At 44.9% G+C, this 22,081-nt stretch overlaps 1 protein-coding gene across 2 annotated transcripts in view; it reads left to right on the forward strand.

Moving 5' to 3' along the window:
• DOCK5 (dedicator of cytokinesis 5) overlaps window positions 1–22,081 on the forward strand; it is a 191,695-nt gene that overhangs the window by 74,068 nt on the left and 95,546 nt on the right. For both annotated transcript variants that reach the window (XM_036450436.2, XM_036450437.2), the window contains exons 4-7: window positions 2,087–2,142; window positions 3,933–4,029; window positions 17,155–17,303; window positions 20,271–20,406. In XM_036450436.2, coding sequence (XP_036306329.1) covers window positions 2,087–2,142; window positions 3,933–4,029; window positions 17,155–17,303; window positions 20,271–20,406 — 438 coding nt within the window. The remainder of the gene's footprint in view (window positions 1–2,086; window positions 2,143–3,932; window positions 4,030–17,154; window positions 17,304–20,270; window positions 20,407–22,081) is intronic.

Below are 22,081 nucleotides of genomic sequence, written 5' to 3' on the forward strand. Positions count from 1 at the left end.
TCTGAGGGGAAGAGCAGTTTGAAAGGCCTATTATTTTAATGGAAATTTTCAGTCATTTGTAAGCAGACATAGTCATTTAGAGTGGTGATAAAATGAGCTAGTGGTTTTACAAATTGAAGAAACCAGAGCTTTGCAGAAACCAATATTGATCCTGGCAGGATTGTGGAAGTGTGGAGAAGGCAATATCTGGAGAATCTTTTTTTTTCTCTCTTTTTTTTCTTTTTTTACACTCAAGTGAGTTTTTTTACATTGAGAAAGGAAAAGCAAAAATGTGAGATGGGTTATAAATCAGAACTATGTTACCCAGGTTTATAATGTGTCGTAATGGCATCGGACAAGTTCTACAAGCCCCTGGTTTATCAGAGCAATTAACTGTCTGTAAGTGGACTTCCGCTGTCATCGGAGGAAGATGCCTACAAATAACATTGTGGTGGTAGTACAAGAAAACCAATACTCTCTTACTATGAAAATCATCGTACCTGGAGACCCAATTTAACGAATCAGTGTCACAAAATAAGTCACTGTTTGTTTCTATTACAAATGCTTCTATCCTGGACTTCTTCCAGTTATTAAGAGGAAACTAGTTACCAGGTTACGAATGCATGAGAATTGCAATTGGTCCTTTACCTTCTTGATCTGAAAAATCTTCTGCAAGGAGAGTCCTTGGAACTAGCAGTTACTTTGACCTCCAAATATGGCTCTTTATAACTACTACTTCAAGTGGCTCATTCTTACCCAGTACTCTACATTTTTATGAGTTCTGGACAGATTTTTATTGTAAAATATATAAAGTTATTAGACACACAACCGACGCTGGTTCACTTGTTTTCTGTCTCTGAATGGATTGAGGATCTCTGGGTGCACAGGAATCTTGGACTCAGTCTCCCCAGACAGTGAGATGTCCCTCTCCCACACTTGTGGTCAGCCACCCCTGACATGGGATGGGCCACTCTGACTTTTTAAAAATATATATATTTTATTGATTTTTTACAGAGAGGACGGGAGAGGGATAGAGAGTTAGAAACATTGATGAGAGAAACATCGATCAGCTGCCTCTTGCACACACACCCCCCTCCCCCCCCCACTGGGGATGTGCCCGCAACCAAGGTACATGCCCTTGACCAGAATCAAATCTGGAACCTTTCAGTCTGAAGGCTGACGCTCTATCCACTGAGCCAAACCGGTTAGGGCCACTCTGACTTTTGTAGACACAGGGCTAAGCGCAGTTGAGCCCATGGTGCCTGTTAAACAGGTTCTTCTCTTACCACTCCTGGCCCGGCATGCAAAGAACCATAAAATAAATAACCACGAGGCCCGCTCCAGATGGCAGTTTCTCTGTTTACTGATGAGCGTATCTCACGGTGAAACAGCAGCAGCTTTTGCCATGGAAGGAAACAGCCATCCATGGCCCGCTTCCTGTTGCTTCGATCTGATCTTCCTTTCTTCCGTTTCCGCGGACCAGCCTCGAGTCCTTCTTTCAGGCCTTTGTGGGCTTTCGTTTCCCCCCGGGCGGTGCCACAATGATGGTGTATTACAGAACTGCCTCCTAAGTGTGTAGAACGGAGAGCAATTTGAGACTGGGCAGGGCGAAAAATAACCAGATAGCCAGCACTGATTGATTTGGCGTACGTTTGGTTAAGGGGAAAGTGCTGAGCGAAATCAATTTGGAAAATTACAATAATTTTATGGGCCACTGCATACAGAGTCCCCCATCTCACTAATTAATTGAAATCCTTTAAGAGGGGGTCATCTCGTGGCTTGTAGGAGCTGATGGGGTTTAGGATCTCACTGTTAAAATCCTCTCCACTCTTGCAGCTCCATTCTCACCTGGGCATGTTTCCCTGCTCACTTACGAAGCATTTATCTTAAGCTCTCTGAACCCACGTCTTAATGGGCGCCTTCTCAGTGTTGCAGCCGTGATTTCCCTCAGGTAGCCTCACTGTAATTGCTGCCCTACCAGCCTGGCTGCAAACGGCAGCGACTGTCCAGGAATCCTCCCGCCCCGCCATTCATTCTCGCTGCCCTCCGCGCCTCCCTCTGGGCTGAGATTTCTACGGCCACGTAACCAAAGTTCTTCTCTCTGTAGGGTATTTTCCCTGAGACGTACATCCATTTGAAAGAGGCAACTGTGGAAGACCGAGGGTAAGTTCCATTTGGGGAAGACTCTCAAAAATGATAAAGATGTGAAGTTATCAGTGAGGAATGCCTCACGTGCATGATTTCTCTCGATGCGTTACTTCGCCTTCTCAGATGAGAGAAATAAATCCACACGTTTTCCTGGCACAATTGTTTATTCTGTCTTCTGTTCTTATAATGGTTCCTCCCTGGTGTCCTTCCCAAGGGCAGAAAAGACAGCCGATGTAAGAATAGGGGTCTTGCCCTTCATCTTGCACTGCCTGTTCTCTGATTGCATGTGTGTGTGTGTGTGTGTGTGTGTGTGTGCGCACACACACACACATGTAAACATTTGACACTCCTTTGCTGATAAGACCTGGGACCCCTTTTGGGAACTCTGGGAGACAGATGAGCGAGCCACTGCCTGCCCTGGTCAGCCCTGAATCTTGGACAATCCCGCCAGCCTCAGGCCACGGCGGGTTTGGGAAACAAACCTGGCCCGAAGTGGGTCACGAGCTTGATGAGAAATTATGAAACAACGTGCACGAACATGCTCTACAGTAAACTTCATGTTCAGGTACTTCCTTGTGCACCTTTCCGTTTGTCTTGCAAAGTCCTGCCTCTGGCAGTTCTGAGGAGTGAGACACTCGGCCTGCAGCGAGGGAGAGGCTGCGGAGTTGGCGAGCCCACAGAGGGGAGCAGAGGGGACTAGGAGTGCTTGGAGGCAGATGGGTCCCGGGGCTGATACAGAGTAGAATGGGTCGTAGACTCAGGGCTGCCAAACATTTGCAGTCATAAATTCTGCCTCTGTGTATTAGAGACAAGAGGTGGACACATGTTCAGATACACTGGACTCCTCGGAAGCTAAATCTGCACAGCCTGTCCTCCTGAACAATCTTCTTCCCAGAGGGCTGCTCCTGGGCAGCCTCTTGTGTCACTTGCTTCAGCCCCGTGGGCTCAAAGGCCGGGCGGAGGGTACTCCCTCCAATTGGAGTTGCCATGGGAAACGCAGGATGCTCAGTAAATGAGATTCGGGTAACAGCAAGTGCATTTTTATAGTGTGAACCATATATTTCATGAGACATTCTAAAGAAATTAATTGAATCCATCTGAAATTCAGACTTAACTGGGCATCCTGTATTTTTATTTAAGTCTGACAAACCTACCACAAATCCCCACTCATTTGCCTGCTCTCACTCTTTCTTTTTCTCTTGTTTGCTGCTCATAAAAAAAAAATGCCGGAGAGGATTAATGTGACTGAATGTCAGGCCTGCTTTGTCACAAGGCCCCTGTGGGTCAGAGGAGTTGGGTTCAGATACCTTTTTTGTGCTGTGAGGCAGCAGACGAGAAGAAAGCAGCACGGCCCGATGCCTGCCAGCAGGCTGTGTGAGGTCACGGCCCCCGGGCCCTGTGCGGCCACTTCTCCATCCACCCTCCCTAAAGGAGCGGATGCTGGGCAGACCCAGCCAAAACATTGGATTTTGGCTTCCCTTTCTGATAAATTGTTGGGGACAGCCTGGCTCAGTAATCGAGGCTCCCGTAGAGACAGATGCAAAATGGAGAGGTTGAGGTCCAGTAGCTTTGCTAGAAAACGAGTTCATTCTAAGAACTGTGGTGTTCTCTGCTCCTTCTCTTTCCTCCGATGCTTAGGCATGACAGTTTCCTACCCAAACCTCCCCGCGGTGGGCAACTTTTGCTCTGTTTCGAGCCCAGCCAGCCCCATTTCCCTCTTTGAGCTCTGGGGACCCTGACCTCTGTCCAGAAGAGCAGTGACAGTCAGGTGGGAGTAATGCGGGCGTCTGTCTGGTTCTATTTAGGCAGAACGAGACCGTGATTCCCGGGGAGCTCCCGCTGGTGCAGGAGCTGACGGCCACGCTGCGAGAATGGGCCGTCATCTGGCGGAAGCTTTACGTGGTGAGTGTTCCCCTGGGGCTCGGAGCCGGTGGCATTATTCCATCTCAGCCTGTCTCTTCTGCTGCAGAGCCGTCCTCGGCAGGGAGCCAGCCACGTGTTAGTCTGTGGGGAGTGGGTGCAGTGGATGATAACCAGCAGGTTCCCATCCCCCAGAGTAGGGTCATGGGTGATATGGGTGGTGGAGGAGGCGGATATACTGTAATCATGAGTTCAGTCGTTTCTCAGCTGACACCGGGTCGATTGTAAAAGTAATGAGGATAACAACTGCAAACACTGGCATAGGCCTAAGTGCCAGGAACTATTATTAATCCTGGGAGGCTCCTATAAAGTAGGTGCAATTATGGCCAGCTTATTGGAGAGGAAACTGGGCCACTCTGTTAACCTCTGCACGTATTGGACACCAGGGGCAGCTATCTTGCAAGAGGCCAAGAATGTCCAAAGTCCGTCAGCAGCAAGCTTGTACCTGTATTCGCTTTAGGAAGCGCTTTTCATGACACCTAAACATACAAACACGGTTTTCTAAAGTTCCCAGGTCTTATCTCTGGATGCATCTTCAGCCTTGGGTGGTTGGCCGGAATTCCAAATTCCGGGAAATGTGCTTCTCTCTTTCTCTGTGTGAATGAGTTCAGCCAGAGACCACACTCCCCTAGATGGCCTGGGGGCCATTCTCCTTCCTTCAGGCAGCTTTTCTTTATCTAGATTGTTTTTCAATCGTGTGTTGATGCTTCATTTTGACTCTCAAAAGCCAATCTTACAGGTTATTCGGAGCACATCACTCTCAACCGTGAAAAGACTATAATCAAAAACTCACTCTGGCGAAATTAATTCTAAGAGTTCCTGTTAGGTCCTTGTTTCCACCCAGGGCTGTTGTTTTCCAGGGTGGATCACAGCAGTAGAAATCACGAACCCCTTTGGTGGAAAGACACAAGACTTTTCTGCCTGCCCATCCTTCAAAGCCGAGTTCAAGCCCTTCTTCATAGTGTCTTCCTCTGGACTCAAGGAGCACTTACAGCTGAACCCATCTTCCGGTCCTCTGGGCATTCTGCCTTGTAATGCAAGTGATCTTTTGATCTCTTGATGTTTCATTGAGGGGAGAGCTAACATGAAAGTTCTTAAATCACAAGCCCCCGGAGAATAGAGCTGCTGTTTTAAGCCCTTTGGCCGACATCCATCATCTTACGTATATTTCTACTGAAAACGCTCTCTAGTTCTGGTTAATTGATTGGTTAGTGGTGGATGGAACAAGTTTGATGGATGAGAAATTACGTAGACCTGAGTTAGCCCCTTAGAGTTTCTGGAAATCAGTGAGTGGTGAAACGGATTAGGTAATAAGTACCAGAGAAAAGTTTTTTTTTTGTTGTTTGAAGGTGGGATGTACAAGGGTGAATGTGGTAGACTTTTCCTCTTGCTAAAATACAGTTCTTGCACTGAGTTTATTATCTCTGACCTCCACAGGTAATTGTGTCAAGTCTACTCTTGAATAGAAATGAGAATAAGGGAACCAGGGAGGACGAAGTCCCATTCATATATTTGGGCGTCCAACTCCCTTAGCAGTTAAATGGCAGTGAGCTCAGGTTTGGGATTTCTTATGTGGGTGTTCCACTATTTAATAACAGAACTGGGTTCTAAGTTTTTTTAAAAAAAATCCATCTCCTGTCCGAGGGTAGCACATTTTTCATCATAATTTAGACATCTAGTAAAATAATAATTTTGTTCTTTGGGAATATTTTTTAAATGTCTTACAGCTGCTGTTGGTTGATTAAAATACATTCATAGTGGGAACCTTAATCAACTGATAGAGCTGAACAGTCTGCTTCTGCTTTTGATGCATGATCACCATTAAGAAATAATCCACTTCTCCCAGTTAGCATGGGTCAGTGGTTGAGTGTGGACTTATGAATCAAGAGGTCATAGTTCGATTCCCGGTCAGGGCACATGCCTGGGTTGCGGACTCAGTCCCCAGTGGCCAGGGCTGGGGGAGGGGGAGGGCGTGCAGGAGGCAGCTGGTCCGTGTTTCTCTCTCATCATTGATGTTTCTGTCTCTCTCTCCCTCTCCCTTCCTCTATGAAGTCAATAAAAATTTATTTTTAAAAAATCCACTTCAAATGGGTTTATTATAAATCATGGCTTTTTCTGTTTTTCCCTTGTTCCTTCCTAAACATTGATGGTTCATTTTAGACAGAATTTCTAAACTTCTTTCTCAAAAATTTGTGTGTCAAAGGGAAAACCTCAAATATTATGCTTCACTGGGAAAAATAAAAGAAAACAAAATTTGTAAGTTTTTACCAACACCAATTACCCCCCCCCCCCCGTGTGTGTGTGTGTGTGTGTGTGTGTGTGTGTGTGTGTAGTCTACTCTTGAATAGAAATGAGAATAAGGGAACCAGGCTGTGTGTGTGTGTGTGTGTGTGTGTGTGTGTGTCCCTCCTCCGCACAAACTTTTTTCAGTGTTTTTGTGTTCTGTGTGTGAGTTCCTTCAGCCTAGGTAATGATAAATAGATTTTTCTCATCTACGTCAATACTTATTTCTCCTGTGCATTTCCTGTCATAGACGAGCCTATGCGTTCTATTTGATGTCTCCAGCCTGGAGTGCCTTAGAACCTCCACATTTTTCAGTTCTGCTCCAGGTCTAAGTGCACGAGGAATTGGTGTTGTACGCCAAGCATGTCAAACTCAAAGGCTAACATGGGCCAAATAAACAAGATTTAGGTTTATGTGGGCCACAAAAGAACAACAATTTTAATTTTCATAGAAACATAGGTTTATCTTGGATACTTACAAGGCTGAAATAGATGAGCAATCCTATATAATAAAAAGCTAATAAGCAAATTGTCCCCTTGACCAGGAGTTCAACCATGAAGCCAGGTTGGCTGGTTAACCATCCAGAGCCCCATCCTCCTGGCCGGCAACCCTCCCCCCCGTATTGTGGCGGGTGGCCGGACCTCCCCCATGCACAAATTCGTGCACTGGGCCTCTAGTCGTTAACTTAAAATAATAGAACATTTTAATAAAAATTAATATTTTTTCTTGAACATTAACTTACCAGACACTGAATAACTGCTCAAATTAATAAACATAATGCAAATAAATCTATTTTTCTTGTTCTCCGAAAGTGAACTATTTCCTGTTGTGCACTCCAAACAAGTCAGTCCAAGACTAATGACGTGGCAATCAGCTGCTAAAATATTTGCTGCTAGGATTAGTGGAGAGAAATGGTGTGCCTGCACATAAGGCATATAAGGGAAATGAATGCAACACAATTATAGTAATCAGTCGTTATCGAATGTTGTAGTTCGTTATTAATAATTATGTATAACAGCCGAAGCCAGTTTGGCTCAGTGGTAGAGCGTCGGTCTGTGGACTGAAAGGTCCCAGGTTCGATTCCAGCCAAGGGCATGTACATTGGTTGCGGGCACATCCCTGGTAAGGGGTGTGCAAGAGGCAGCTGGTCGATGTTTCTCTCTCATCGACGTTTCTAGCTCTCTATCTCTCTCCCTTCCTCTCTGTAAAAAATCAATAAAATATATTTAAAAAAATAATTATGTATGACAGGACATTGTAAAAATTAAGTTATGAAATTTTTATTAAACCATTTCTTTCATACTGTTATATTGGCTGGGCCACAAAAATATTCGTTGTGAGCTATGAGTTTGACATGCTTGTTGTAGACCCGGAGTCTTCCCTGAGAGGAAGACGCATTCCATTAACCAGACTCGGCCGCCGCGTAGACACAGGCAGTTGTGCTGGACAGGAGAGATTCACTTTCAGAGAGTCACCTGAGCAGCTCTGTTTCCCTTCTAGCAGCTGTACTGGAATCTTGTGAAATAACCATAGATGTTTTGAAAGGGAGGGGAGTTCTTAAGCTGAATTGAGAAGAACCCATTCATCCACCTGCCATTAATCAAGGAACCCCATCTTCCTTCTGTTCCCCTTTCTTACATTAGTCTGATTTCCCCCATGTAATCTTCTTTCCTGGTGGAGGCTGGCCAAGCGGTAGGAGAAAAAAACAGGACTACGTATTGGGAAGCTCGGTTTCTCACCCAGGCCCTGCCCTCCGGGCTTTTTGGTCTTGGGCAGCCCCTCGAAGTCCTCAGTTGTCTGCTGGATGTTGCTCTTCTGTGAAAGTCATATAAGAGCTGACTTGTTTACTCCATAGAGTTTGCTGCCTGAAAAGAGGTGATGCCTGCAAAACCATTGTGCAGGCAGACACCAAGGACTCTGCAGCGTGAGCACATGACCCTTGCTGCTGCCCTCGCTGGAAACAGTAGCGGCTCTGGCTGTCCTCCCACTAGGCAGCCTTGGCCCAAGTCTCCCTGATCTGACTCGGAGACGCTGAAGCTCCCTGGTGTTCACTGCCCTTATCCAAGGCCACTTCCTCTCCGTGAGTTATCGTCTGAGGCGGAGTGACCTTGAGCCCTCAGCAGCCAGGCTGCTTCTCTCCATAGATAGGGAGCCTCTGCTTCAGGTTCAAGTGCAGGAGGCACAGGTCATTTCGGAAAGGAATGCAGGGTGCAGATTCGCAGCCGTTTCCCAGGTGCCTGGCATGCACCAGCCTCAGTTGGATCCTGTTTACCGCGTGTGCTTTGATCAGGAAAGAAGGAAACTTGGTGCAGGAGGAGGTGGTGGCCCGTGAAATGGCAAGATGGTGGACACTGGTGTCAGATAGGCGGCCAGTTCTTAATTCTGGCTTGCTCCCTTGATTGGTTCGTGCTTTTATATTCACAAAAAGGAACAAACCCAGTAACAGTTTGTCAACAAACAAACCGCAACAGAAGGAAGGCAGGTTCTGAAGGCAGGGCTTTGGGTTCAGGCTCTGCCACTGGATGAGCCTGTAGCCTGAGATGAGTGCTTTGACCTCCTAAGTTAATCGCCTCTCTTCAGGTGGTAATTGGATACTGCACAGGCCTTGCAAATTTGCTGTAAGAATCCAATAGGATAATCCGTGTAGAACTCCTGGGACAGTGCCTGGCAGCTGTATTTAAAATTGGGCAGCCCTGATTACCCCCTGACAGCACTGCTTCACACACGCACTGATTAACGATGACTGGGGTTAGAACAGATGGCACTGTGGGATTTAGCCCTGAAGTCCGTTAAGGGGGCCCCTCCAGCTTGGGGTTGAAGAGGTGGGCTCCTTTCCAGCCCTGTAGGGACCTAACTAGTGCAGGTAGATATGCAATCCATTTTTCTCTGCTGCCTCTCGGGATTTCCCAGTTCTGCCAGCCCTGGGAAGGAGAGCCAATGAGTGGAACTTGCCTTCTTTTCTTTCTAGCGGCACATTCCTGCTTCACGTGAGCTCCACCCAGTAGAAGGGCAGATGCCCCTGCATTGACTTAGACACGATTGGATTGATGTAATACCTAAGTTTACCTTTTCAATAACAACCCAGTTCTATTTTCTGAATATACACAATCCTACATCCTACCTCATAACATTATACTTTCTCAACTGAAAATCAGGTCTCGAAAACGGCCATGTTGGAGTTTACTTTGGGGGGTGACGTTGGGGCAAGAATTTTTGGAAGAGGGACTCCTGGAAATTGAGATGTTTTGGGTGTCGTAAACATGCTGTAAGACATCTCCCCCGGAGACCTAGCTCAGTGCTGTTCCCATCTTCAGTTGGAGAAGTGGTTTGTTGAGTTGTGGTCAGCCAGCCTGTTTTGTCCATTTAGGGTTTGGAGAGGAATCTAATCCCATCTCCTTAAGGGGTGGGGAACATCTGGCCCGAGGGCCATATTAGGCCAGCAAATCATTTGGTCTGGCCCTGCCAAGACATTGGGGGTCAGTTAATTAAATGTTTGACTGTGCCTGGCCTATGGAGCTCAGTGGTTGAGAGTCAACCCATGAACCAGGAGATTATGGTTCGATTCCTAGTCAGGGCATATAGCCAGGTTTCGGGGTCGATCCCCAGTGTGGGGCATGCAGTAGGCAGCCCATCAATGTTTCTCTCTCATCATTGGTGTTTCTCTCTCTCCTTTTCCCCTTCCTCTTTGTTAAAAAATAAAAATAAAAAATGTTTGACTAAATATAGCAGGCTAATTTTTAAGTTGAAAATTTTGTATGGCCCATGAAAGATGTTATAAATATCCATATGGCCATTGGCAGGAAAAAAGGTTCCCCATCCCTACCTTAAGGCAAAACAATATAAGAGCCCAGGATAGGATGTGGTTAACATATATTTTGATTCAGTGAGTTTAACTACTAAAATGAAGTTCATACTAAGGACTGATCTCCTTTCATTTAAATTGTGCCAAAAAAATAATTTGAGAAAGAGCTATCATAGGACCCAGCAATCCCTCTCCTGGGTATATACACAAAAATCTCAAAATCATGTGTTCACAAACTATCTGCACCCGTATGTTCATTGCACATTATTCACAGAGGCCGAGACATGGGAACAACCAGAGTGTCTTGCTCTAGAGGGCTGGATACGGAAGATGTGGTCCCTATACACAATGGAGTACTACTTGGCTATAAGAAAGGATGAAATAGTGCCATTTGCAATAACATGGTTGGACCTTGAGAACATGATGCTAAGTGAAATGAGTCAGACAGAAAAAGCTAAGAACAATATGACTTCACTCATATGTGGGGTATAAAACTGAAACTCTTGAACACAAACAGCAGTGTGGTGATTTCCAGGGGGAAAAGGGGGTGGGGGTGAAGGAGGTCCTGATATATGGTGAAGGGAGATGATTTGACTTTGGGTGGTGGGCACATAGTGCAATATACGGATCTTGTAACATAGAAACCCACACCTGGAACCTGTATGTACATGTTGACCAGTGTCACCCCAGTAAATTTAATTTTAAAATGTGCCAGCAAAATAAAACCTTGTGCTCGTCTCTAGTTCTCTAAAATTCTGGAGTAGAACAAGGCCCATAACTGAGGTGGCAGAAGGGAATTTGCCCCATTCAGTGAATCGCCCTTGGATCTCCAGGCAGATTAAAGCTCCTCAAGTCTAATCTTTTTTAACTGGAGCTGGGTACTGGCTTCTGGAATATCGGCTCTGAAGTGTAATTCAGCTGGTCTCAGTTTGAAACCAGCATCTGACCGGTTATTACTAAGGACGAAAATTCCCGTACCAACTTCTTCCTGTTGTCAGGGCATTTCATCTGTGAGTTGCAGGCTCCACATCAGGGTAGCTCTCAGAGAGGCAAGGGCAGTGACCGGGACAAAGCAGGGACAGAGCTTTGGGTGTTTTTCTAGTTGCGGTTTTTCTCCGACTTTGGTGCCTGGCTTTCAGGATTTCTTGTACCACTTCCAGAGGCAAAACTTGTCCTTTACTGGGATCTTTTCTTTAAAAATCAAGCCTTGCCCTGGCCAGCATGCTCAGGGGTTAGAACATTGGCCCAAAAACTAAAGAGATTTGGGTTCAATTCCAGACAAGGGCCCATTCCTGGATTGCAGGTTGCCTGGCCCAGCTGGGGCACGTGAGGGAGGCAACCAATCGATGTGGCTCTCTTTCACATCGATGTTTCTCTCTGTCTTCTCTTCTCTCTCTCCAACCCTCTCTCTAAAATCAGTGGGGGGGGGGGGGGGGGAATTCTCCTATGAGGGTTAACAAAACAAAAAAACCCAACAACTTAAAAATCAAGCCTTTGGCCCTAACCGGTTTGGCTCAGTGGATAGAGTGTTGGCCTTGGGACTGAAAGATCCCAGGTTCCATTCCCATCAAGGGCATGTACCTTGGTTGCGGACACATCCACAGTAGGGGGTGTGCAGGAGGCAGCTGACGTTTCTCCCTCTCTATCACTCTTCCTTCTTCTCTGTAAAAATCAATTATATATATATATAATATATATATATATATTTTTTTAAAGTCAAGTCTTTGCTAGTCAGCCAAAGCCTTTTGCTGAGAGAGGAAGGCACTAGAATGTCCAGCAAGAGTGTGACTGGGGTGTGGGTTCTCTGCCTCCAGAGAAAGAGTCAGTGCAGCCCAGAACACAGGAGCAAGACGCCATGGGGACCCCAGAGTGCAGGCCCTCAGGGGGGACATGAGGTGAATTGCAGAGCTCTCTGTGCAGGCGAAATGGGATGGAGAGCCACCGAGTGTGTGAGGGTATCAGCAGGCATCCCATCGGCGGAGCACATGAGTTTAATGTCTCTGTCTTAGACTTGAAAGCACTAAGGAAGGAAGGGATCTTCCTGCCTGTCTGTTTGTTTTACAGGTGGGTGTGTCGGAGAGAATGATCTGCTCAAAGTCACTTAGGGAGTTCATGGTAGAATTAGCGGTAGAAATCAGGTCCCCATACATTCAGTTAAATGTAGGCTCTACCCCCTAAAATCCCATGGAACAGGGGAGGGTGGTGATTCTTCTGCACAGGGCGATGGGGAGGAACAGAGAACCGTCTTTGGACCATGGTCTGTGTTGGTTAGGAAAGGGAAGCATTGAACTCGGGTTTCTGACCCCAGTGAGGCAGCGCTGTTGTCTCAGTGACCCCCCGAATTCTAAAATCCTCAGAGCTTGCCCTCTGTATTCCTGCCATCATTGAAGGCAGAATGGTTTTCTCTGGTGAACTTATTTCATCACTACAAAGTACTTTTTTGTACCAGGCATGCACATTTTAATAACTATATCTACATAACAGTTAAAAATAAATACATTTGCAATCTCATGGCTGATACTTAGTAATATGGTTCTTTAAAGAACGCTTGCTGTTATATAGCCTATGGAATCATTCTGTCATCTCGAATATGCCTCCGAATTTAAGAGAAGCTCCAGTTTTCCTATTTACAGCAATTTAGCAAAAATAGTCAATTATCATTAACTTCTAACCATATATGTAATGTGCACTTTTATGTCACAATTTTTTCCCTCTTACATTAAAATAATTTTGAAGGTCTTTAAAAATAATTATGGTATGGATGTCCAATAAATTCTGTACATAGTAAACAACATTTGTTGTAACTCATAGGAATATTATCATTAACAAACATCAAATCTGGCAAAATTAGATTTTGGTATATAATTACCCTATAAAGCAATAACTTTTTAAAAAATTATTTTTTTCCCATTACCATTCATCCCCTTTTACCCACTTCCACCTCCTTCATCCCCCTCCATACAACATAGATATAGGTAGGCATCCAGAATCAAAATGTAAAAATAAGACCTCAGAGATCTCTTGATGGAAAAAAGGGTAACACTTGCAACAAATCAGGAATAGTTTACTGTCTGGGAGGGGAAAAAAATAGATATCTCTGTTTGCTAGAGGTGATCCGCACAATGAAACCGGAGTTGGCATTTTATGTTTGAGTTGTCCAGATTTGTTTTTGAGTCCCTCCTCTGTCCCAGGATTGTGCTGACTTCTGCAGAGAGGATCAAAGAAATTATTAAATAAATGTCCTGCCCTCCTCATTTTGTGACAGCGGCTGCTAGTGAAAGAAAGGCGGAGATGCGAGAGGGCCAGAGGTACTAGGGACGGTACTGTGCCAGGCAGCTTGGGCTGTGCAAGGTTAGAAAAGAGGGTGGGAGGGCAGGCCAGACTGAGAAGCACCTGGCGATCAGGGTCCCTGTCTCAGGGCTTTGTGGGGGCACCTGATTTTCTCCTCACCTGTCCTCATACACTGCTCCAGCGCTGGCCCAGAACAGCCTCCTTGAACAGTCTGAGGACTGTGGCAACAAAACTATTTCCTTAATGCAGAGGGGAATTGCTTCCTTTGGCGGCTCCAGCCTGCTTGATCAGGGTGAGTCTGGCGGAGTGAGTCAGAGAATGGCAGTCTCCATCCTTGTTGGGGGGAGCACTTGGCAGGCAGGGCTGCCACGGACAGGCAGTAATTAAGCTGCCGTGGGTAACGCCTGGTGTAATTGAGACCCAGACTTGTGTGTTCAAAGCGCTGTCGCTCCAGGGGCTCCCCGGGGACTTGGAGTCCTTTTTTGACCACCTTTTGGGACCTAACAGCTCAATTAAAATGAGAAAACATTTCAAAAGTCCCAGCCAGAGGAGCAGACAAATAGATTGCAAATAAGAAAAGGAAAAAGATCTCCTTTTTGCCCAGCATCTTTGGAAGCAAATTTTGTTTAGCTTCATTTCTCCCTCCGTTTTTCCAGTTCGAAGGACGAGATGGAAACATTTTTTATAGAATGTACTGAACAAACAGAAAATAAAACAAAACAAAACAGATTTTTACCTTTGCTCATTAAAATTGGAATTAAAAGTTTCATTTAAAATATACATATATTTTATTGATTTTTTACAGAGAGGAAGGGAGAGGGATAGAGAGTTAAGAAACATCGATCAGCTGCCTCCAGCACAACCCCCACTGGGGATGTGCCAGCAACCAAACTACATGCCCTTTAGCCAAATCGAACCTGGGACCCTTCAGTCAGCAGGCTGACGCTATATTCACTGAGCTAAATCTGTTTCGGCTAAAAGTCTCATTTCTGTGCTTTCAAAAGACTGCCTGATGAGAAAGGCAGTTCAGAAAATGCCAAAAACCTAAGGTGTAGTGCGTATCAACATTTTCAGCAGTCTACACAGCCTGTGTTTTTTCAGATCAGCAGTGTTAATAGAGCAGATCGCAGTCACGGATCAACATCTTGTCTCTCCCTCGCGTTCTTACAGGACTTTGACTTTCTTTTCGGGCCTGTCTCACCCGATGCTAATCTCACTGCTGCCTCCACTATTCCCACTTCTAGGTGGAGGCCTCTTCCCTCATGTTTACTCTTTGTTCAGGAGTATGGTGGGTGTTTGCAGCACTGATTCTAGTCGATACCTTGTGCAGTAGCTGTTCCCGGGATTATTGTGAAAGGACATCACCCAGAACAGGACGTGCTGTACTAGCAGCAACTACTGTGTGTGTGCATGTGTGTGTGTGTGTGTGTGTGTTGGCATTTAAAAAAATATATTTTTTTATGATTTCAGAGAAGGAGAAGGGAAGAGATATAGAAACATCAATAATGAGCCCTAGCCAGTTTGGCTTAGTGGATAGAGCGTCGGCTTGTGGACCAAAGGGTCCCAGGTTCCATTTCGATCAAGGGCACTTACCTTGGTTGCAGGCTCCCTCCTGGCCTGGGCTCTGGTCAGGGTGCTTGCAGGAAGCAACCCTTCTCACTTCTTTCTGTCTTTCCCTCTCTCTTTCCCTCTCTCTAAAAATCAATGGGAAAATATTAGATGAGGATTAAAAAAGAACTTAGTAATAAGAGAATCATTGATTGGCTGCCTCCTGCACACCCACTGGAGGTCGAGCCTGCAGCCCGGGCATGTGCCCTGACCTGGATCAATTATGATGCTCAACCACTGAGCCACACAGACCAGGCTGACATTGTTTTTATAGCAGACAATACTTTCTATAATTTTAGAAGTGTATGGTTATATAAACATATCATGATTTCTCAAAAAAGAAGTGGTATTACAATATGCATGGTGTATGTCGGACTGTGCAGGATTTTATTTAAAAGACATATTTCAGAAGTGATACACAGCAGCTTTCCTGGCCCATCCCTCTATACTGGCCCCTTTCTCCATGTACACCCCATCATATCTTTATTTTCCTTCTTGCATCTTTTAAAATTTACTTTATTGGGGTGACATTGGTTAATAACATTACACACATTTCAGGTATGCAGTTCTATAATATATCATCTGTAGATTGCATTGTGTGTTTTCCACCCAAAATCTAATCTCCTTCTGTCACCATGTATTTGACCCCTTTACCGTCTTTATCCTTCCTCGTCTCACTTCCCCTCTGGTCACCATTGTTCTGTTGTAGTGTCTATGAATTTGTTTGTTCTTCTGCTGCTTTCTGTTTCATGTACCACACATGAGTGAAATTGTATGGTTCTTGTCCTATTTCTTACTTCACTTAGCATGATGCCTCTTGTCCTATTCATAGTCTGAAATTATCTTTTGTATGTATGCATATATATGTATTAATATTATATATATATTACATCTGTAAGTAATATATATATATATATATATATATATATATATATATATATATAAATGTACACAGTTTACTTATTTGCTATCTTTTGCCCTCTAGAATGTGGCTGGAATTTTATTTTCAGCACGTAGTAGATGCTCTTGACCTTTAAAACAATTTAATGAATCAACCAATCATTTAGATAGGACCAAGATCATGTGACTTGACATAAAGTCTTTGACTCTTAAAATGATTGGAGTACAAATGATTAGTTGGTCATAAGTTAACTTGGCTTGGTTACAGTCTGTTCTGACTGAAGCCCTGGATAATGGTCTCTTTTTTTCTACATCTCACAATGTTCTGGATGGTCTTCCAGCTTTATGGGGATTTTAAAATAACATTTTACATTCTGAAATTACAGTTCTTTCTCCATCCATAATTCCCTCACACTGTACCCTTTATAGAGCACCCGCTCTGTGCCAGCTCCTAGGGATGCAAAAATGGGCACGCTCCTTGCCCTGTAGGCACTTCCATGTAAGCGGAGAGCAAGCCAAACCGGCCAAGGCAGGGGTTCTGGTGCTGTGACAGGACTTAGTTCCAGGAGCTGGGAGAGGGGCAGTGAACTCAGAATTAAAGACTCGAGGGAGAGACTTCTGACTTCTAAGTTAAGGCAGAAGAAGTAAGAATTAGCAGTTGGTGGAGGGTGCCGTGTGTGAGTGAGTAGGGATGAGCAGGGAGTAAGTGCAGGGGAGAGGAGAAAATGGGTCCAAGTAGAAGTATCATTACAGGATCTGAGCACTCAGGAGAAATGGACGCAGTTCTGCATGGAAGGAGCATAGACTTTTAAGATGGAGGTTGGCGTAAAATGCAGCTGGAAACGGGGGCAGGAGCCAAGATAGGCAGGGGTTTCCTGTGTGATCTATGTCGTGTGGAAGGTGGAAATCCCTGGAGGGTTTCAAACAGAGGAGCGACATGTTCAGAATCTTAGGGTGCATGGATGACTGGATATACTTATAAGTTAGGACCTACCGTTGACCTTACAATTGCTCATCTGTTCCTAAAGTTTTTCTGGGAAGGGAGTGGGAATGGCTCCGGGCAAGGCCATCCCCTGAGTGCACGGCTTACTGTGTGGCACAGTGACTTGGTTAAATAGCACCTTATAATGAAGCTAGTCAAATGGTCCAAAGGCTTAATCACACTTTTTTTTTTTTTTTTTTTTTTGTGGGGTTCCTTTCTCCACTTCATTTCCCTGTCCTAGACCAACAAGGTCAGTCTCTTCCGCCGGTTGCAGCAGATGACATACAGCCTGATTGAGTGGCGGTCCCAGATCCTGTCGGGAACACTCCCCAAGGACGAGCTGGCAGAGCTCAAGAAGAAAGTCACAGCCAAAATCGACCATGGGAACCGGTAAGCCCGGCCTGACTTCCCTGAGAACGTGGACGGAGGTGGCCATGTTCATGCTAAACACACAGCTCCCCCCGCCCCCCCCCCCCCCCCCCCCCCCCGCCCCTCCCGAGCTTTTGACCTGGGAGTTGCCCAGGAGTAATGCTTACTGCTCTCTCTTTGCCTTGGAAAACAGGTCATTCTGTTCAAAAGAAAATTGGCAGGTGCCCTTCATGGGCCAGACCCTGTGCTGGATCTCTAATCTCGGGGAGGTGATGGAAAGATGGAGAAGGGGGCTCAGATTTTATTTTATTTTGTTTTATTTTATTTTTTAAGTATATTTTTATTTTTCACAGAGAGGAAGGTAGAGGGATAGAGTTAGAAACATCGATGAGAAACATCGATCAACTGCCTCTTGCACACCCCCTACTGGGGATGTGCCCGCAACCAAGGTACATGCCCTTGACCGGAATCGAACCTGGGACCTTTCAGGCCCATGCTCTATCCACTGAGCCAAACCGGTTTCGGCGGGAGGCTCGGATATTAATAACAGACTGAACGGGGCTGAAGGCAATGTTTTTGGACTGTCTCTGTTATACTTTAACACTGGATTTTGTGTCAGTGTCAGATTCAATCTCTCTACATCTTCCCCTAACCGGAAGTGCTCGAAACCAGATTTGCCAGTTTTTAGCATGTTTTGCCAGTTAGAGCATGTTTTTAGTCTGTTGATTGTACCTCCAATGACTTCTCACGAGTTTAATCTCTTCCTTACCTATCTGATTAGCTCAGGCAGATATGTAGGTTCTAGTACTGTCTTTTAGAAAATGAGAAATTCAGTCAGTTCATCAATATTTATGATGACCTAGGGCTTGTCCCTTCTGACCGGCTCTTTTTAAAAGACTGGGTTGGTTCTCATTTTGTTTTGATTGATTTGATATTTAGCTTCATTTTTTAAATGTGTTCAACTTGTGCTTATATGATTTTTTTTGCCTTTTCAACTTCATGACTCTGGGAAAGGCTTCAAAGACTTGTTAAAATTGTCCGAGTCATTTAAGTGTGGTAGACTTTGACAGCTGGATTCAGAAATGGGTAGAGTGAACATAGCATGCAAGATTCAGACTCAGCCATTATTTATGAAATCTCTCCCACGTACATTTCCCACGTATTACCTGGCTGTAGCTGCTATTCCAATGTTATGGTTAAAGAAACCGGCCAAGTAAGTTTAAGTGATTTGCTTCCAAGTTGTAAAGATAAAAGTGGAAAAGCTTAAGTTGAATCCAAGAATTTTCTGTTTTATCCTTTCTTAGCATGAACAGTTCCCACCCTCGTCTCTTGTCTGTCCACCGGGGTTGCTTTGCCAATCATGTAGTGCCAGGGGACTTAAAAATCAGCAGAGGTGACATAAGGCAGCTGCCCCCTTGCACATATGCTGCCTCTGTCATTTTGGGCATTGGCCCGGGAGACCCTGGTCTCTGGCACAGATGCTAACGCCCACCACCAGCAGAGCAGGCCTGCCTTCCCAGTCCAGCGCTTGGAAGCAGCTCAAATAGTGAAGCTGCTCCATCGGTGCAGCAGTGATCCAGCCTCTGAGCAGCCACCGAGGCCCCCTGCTTAGGAGTCTGGGTGGCCTGTGGGTCTGGCGGCCATGGAAAGGAACCTGCCAGATGAAATCAGTTGATGGAGATGCTGTAAAACATGGAGGAGGAAAATGAAGGCATTTCTGCTTTCTTCCCAAAGATTTGGCACATTTCACTGTTATCCCTGCGTTTTCTTTCTTTGGGCACTCCTAGTCCCAGATTGCCCGAGCCTGGAAGGTGCATTGGGCATTCAGAGAGCAGGATCCTGTTTCCACCACAGTCCCCACTTCTTGGAACTCAGAACCGTTTCTTCTACTTCTGTGTGCACACTGGACGTGAGAGCCTTGCTGGGACGGTGCCATGCACAGACCAAGGAGCTCCATGTCTTCATTACTGTGTATTACTCAGAATTATATCTTAACTCGGTCACTTGTTTTCTTGTGCCAGTTGCCACAATAAAAGCTGAAGTTTATTGCGTGTATACTGTACACTAGATACTGTTTCGTGCTTTACATGCATTATCTCATTAAATTCTCGCAAGAACTCTGAAGGGTGGGGAGTATTGACAGGAAATCAGAGCTTTACAAAATTAACTAAATTACCCAGAGCCACTTTGCTAGCAAGTATTTAAATCCTGGTCTGATTGATACCAGGGCCCACACTCAGATATGGGTTAGGAGATGTCAGTAGCCAGGCCTTACTTCATTGATCTCCTTTAAGACAGTCTGGAATTAGCACTGTCCCCCAAGCCTGCCCCTTGAAGGGTAGCAGGGCAAGCCCCCAATACTTATGCAGTGGCCTTTCGTGATCCCTATGTCAAACAGCAGAAGCACTCAGGGAGAAGCATTGGTCAGAGGAATTGGGTCAGAATCAGTGCCAATCTTGCCTTTGCTGGTGAGGTTCTATGGAACAAATTATTTTGCATATTGTTATATGAGTTTGGTTAATCTATGTATATAAAAGCCAAGTGACAGAAAGTTTGGTCACTATGATGCACATTGCAGCCAGCCAACCGGCCCGATCTGTGGCAGAGCAGCCAGCCAACCTCCCGTGGCTCCTATGCCCAGATGGCTTGGCCCCTGATTGCGCCCTCCTTCCCCCCCCCCCCCCCGATCAGGGGCAGGGCTGGCTGGCCAACATCTTGTAGCCTTTCCTACGAGCTGGCCCAGCCCGGATTGAGGCAGGCTGGCCTTCCCCACCCGTGCATGAATTCATGTACTGGGCCTCTAAAAAAAATTTTAACATTGTGATATGGAATGTAGACAGGAATTGAAAGGAAACAAGCCAATGAGCTGTCTTTGACTTGTCCAGCATCCATGTTTCCTCACCATGACTCCTCTGACTCTCTCATGAGTGCTCTTCAGGAAGGAGTCTGTTTCTGTTGAGGACCAGCTGACCACTCCTTTCTTCCTAGAATGCTTGGGTTAGATCTGGTCGTGCGAGATGACAACGGAAACATCTTGGACCCAGATGAAACCAGCACGATTGCCCTCTTCAAGGTCCATGAAATGGCCTCAAAAAGGATTGAGGAAAGGATTCAAGAAGAAAAGGTAATCTTCCTCAAATATGCCGGTTTTGACCACCCAGGTTCCTTTGCTGCTTTTGCTTTTAATGAGAGAAAGGGAGTTGTTGACCACAAGGTATTATAGAAATGTTGTTCAGAAAGCCAGTCGTGCCCTCATTTTAAAAGCAAAATGTAACAGCAAGAATGGCGCAGCTATAGGTATGTTCTGATAAGGAAAGATTGCAAAGCTTATATGTTAAGTAAAAAATGCAAGATGCAAAACTGTGTATGAAATACTATTATTTGTGTTTCAAAAAAGAATATGCAGCCCTGGCCGTGTGGCTCCCTTGGTTGGAGCGTTGTCCCACCCACTGAAAGGCGGAAGGTTTAATTCCCAGTCAGGGCACATTCCCAAGTTGTAGGTTCTATCCCTAGTTGGGGCACTTGCAGGAGGCAACTGATTGATTTTTCACTCTTGTTTCTCCCTCTCCCTTCCTTCTCTCTAAAATCACATTTTAAAAGATTACATACTTCTGTGCTTGCTTATGTGTCAACTAACTCTGGAGTAATAGACAAGAAATTGGTAATTAATGAATACCTCTGGGGAAAAGATCTGGATGGAGCCCTGACTGGTTTGGCTCAGTTGATAGAATGTCAGCCTGCGGACTGAAGGGTCCCAGACTTGATTCCGGTCAAGGGCATGTTCCTTGGTTGAAGGCACATCCCCAGTGGGGGTGTGCAGGAGGCAGCTGATTGATGTCTCTCTCATCAATGTTTCTAACTCTCTATCCCTCTTCTTTCCTCTCTGTAAAAAAATCAATAAAAATATATTTTAAAAAATATATAAATAAAAGAGCTGCGTGGAGGGGAGCCTTTTTATCATGAACCTTCTATATTTAGTTATGTATTACAATTTCCAAAATAAATCAAATAATATTAAGAAATAAAGTGTTATGCCAGGACAGGTTTGGCTCAATGGATAGAGCGTCGGCTTGGGGACTGAAGGGTCCCGGGTTCGATTCTGGTCAAGGGCATGTACCTTGGTTGCGGGCATATCCTCAGTAGGGGGTGTGCAAGAGGCAGCTGATCGATGACTCTCTCATCGATGTTTCTAACTCTCTAGCTCTCTCCCTTCCTCTCTGTATAAAATCAATAAAAAATATATTAAAAAAAAAAAGAAAGTGTTTGAAAGTAATTGGGCATTAAGTAAAAATTAGAAAGGTATAGAAAAAGAGAAATACTATTCACATGTCTTATGACTACCTAACCATATTGATATTTAGGTAATACAGTCTTGCAGTCTTTCTGCTATAATAAGTAGAAGTTTCCATTTTAAAAAAAATTTTCTTAGTTTATATGTTTTATTTCTTTAGCACAGTGGTGATAATACATAATTGTGTTTCTGGACTTAATGACTAATTGTGCTTAAGGGTGAAGCTTCCCAGTGGAATCTCTCATTTGCAGTGAGAGTTATTCCCCAAAAGAAGAATAATGAATTGTGATTTTTATGCCTTTGAGATTCATCCAGAAGTGACTGTGAGAGAGGAGAACTTCTTGAAGCTACTAAAATCATGAATTATCATCTTTTGGCAACTATTCAATTACTTGGGTTTAAGACTCTGAACAGGACAGTCATGATTATGTAAATAATGACTATATTTTGCTCACTTGATTATTTGTCCACTTTCCTATAGTTTCTCCCCTTGGCTGATAATTATATT

The sequence above is a fragment of the Pipistrellus kuhlii genome, unplaced genomic scaffold, assembly GCF_014108245.1.
Source record: "Pipistrellus kuhlii isolate mPipKuh1 unplaced genomic scaffold, mPipKuh1.p scaffold_m20_p_21, whole genome shotgun sequence".
Classification (NCBI taxonomy): domain Eukaryota; kingdom Metazoa; phylum Chordata; class Mammalia; order Chiroptera; family Vespertilionidae; genus Pipistrellus; species Pipistrellus kuhlii.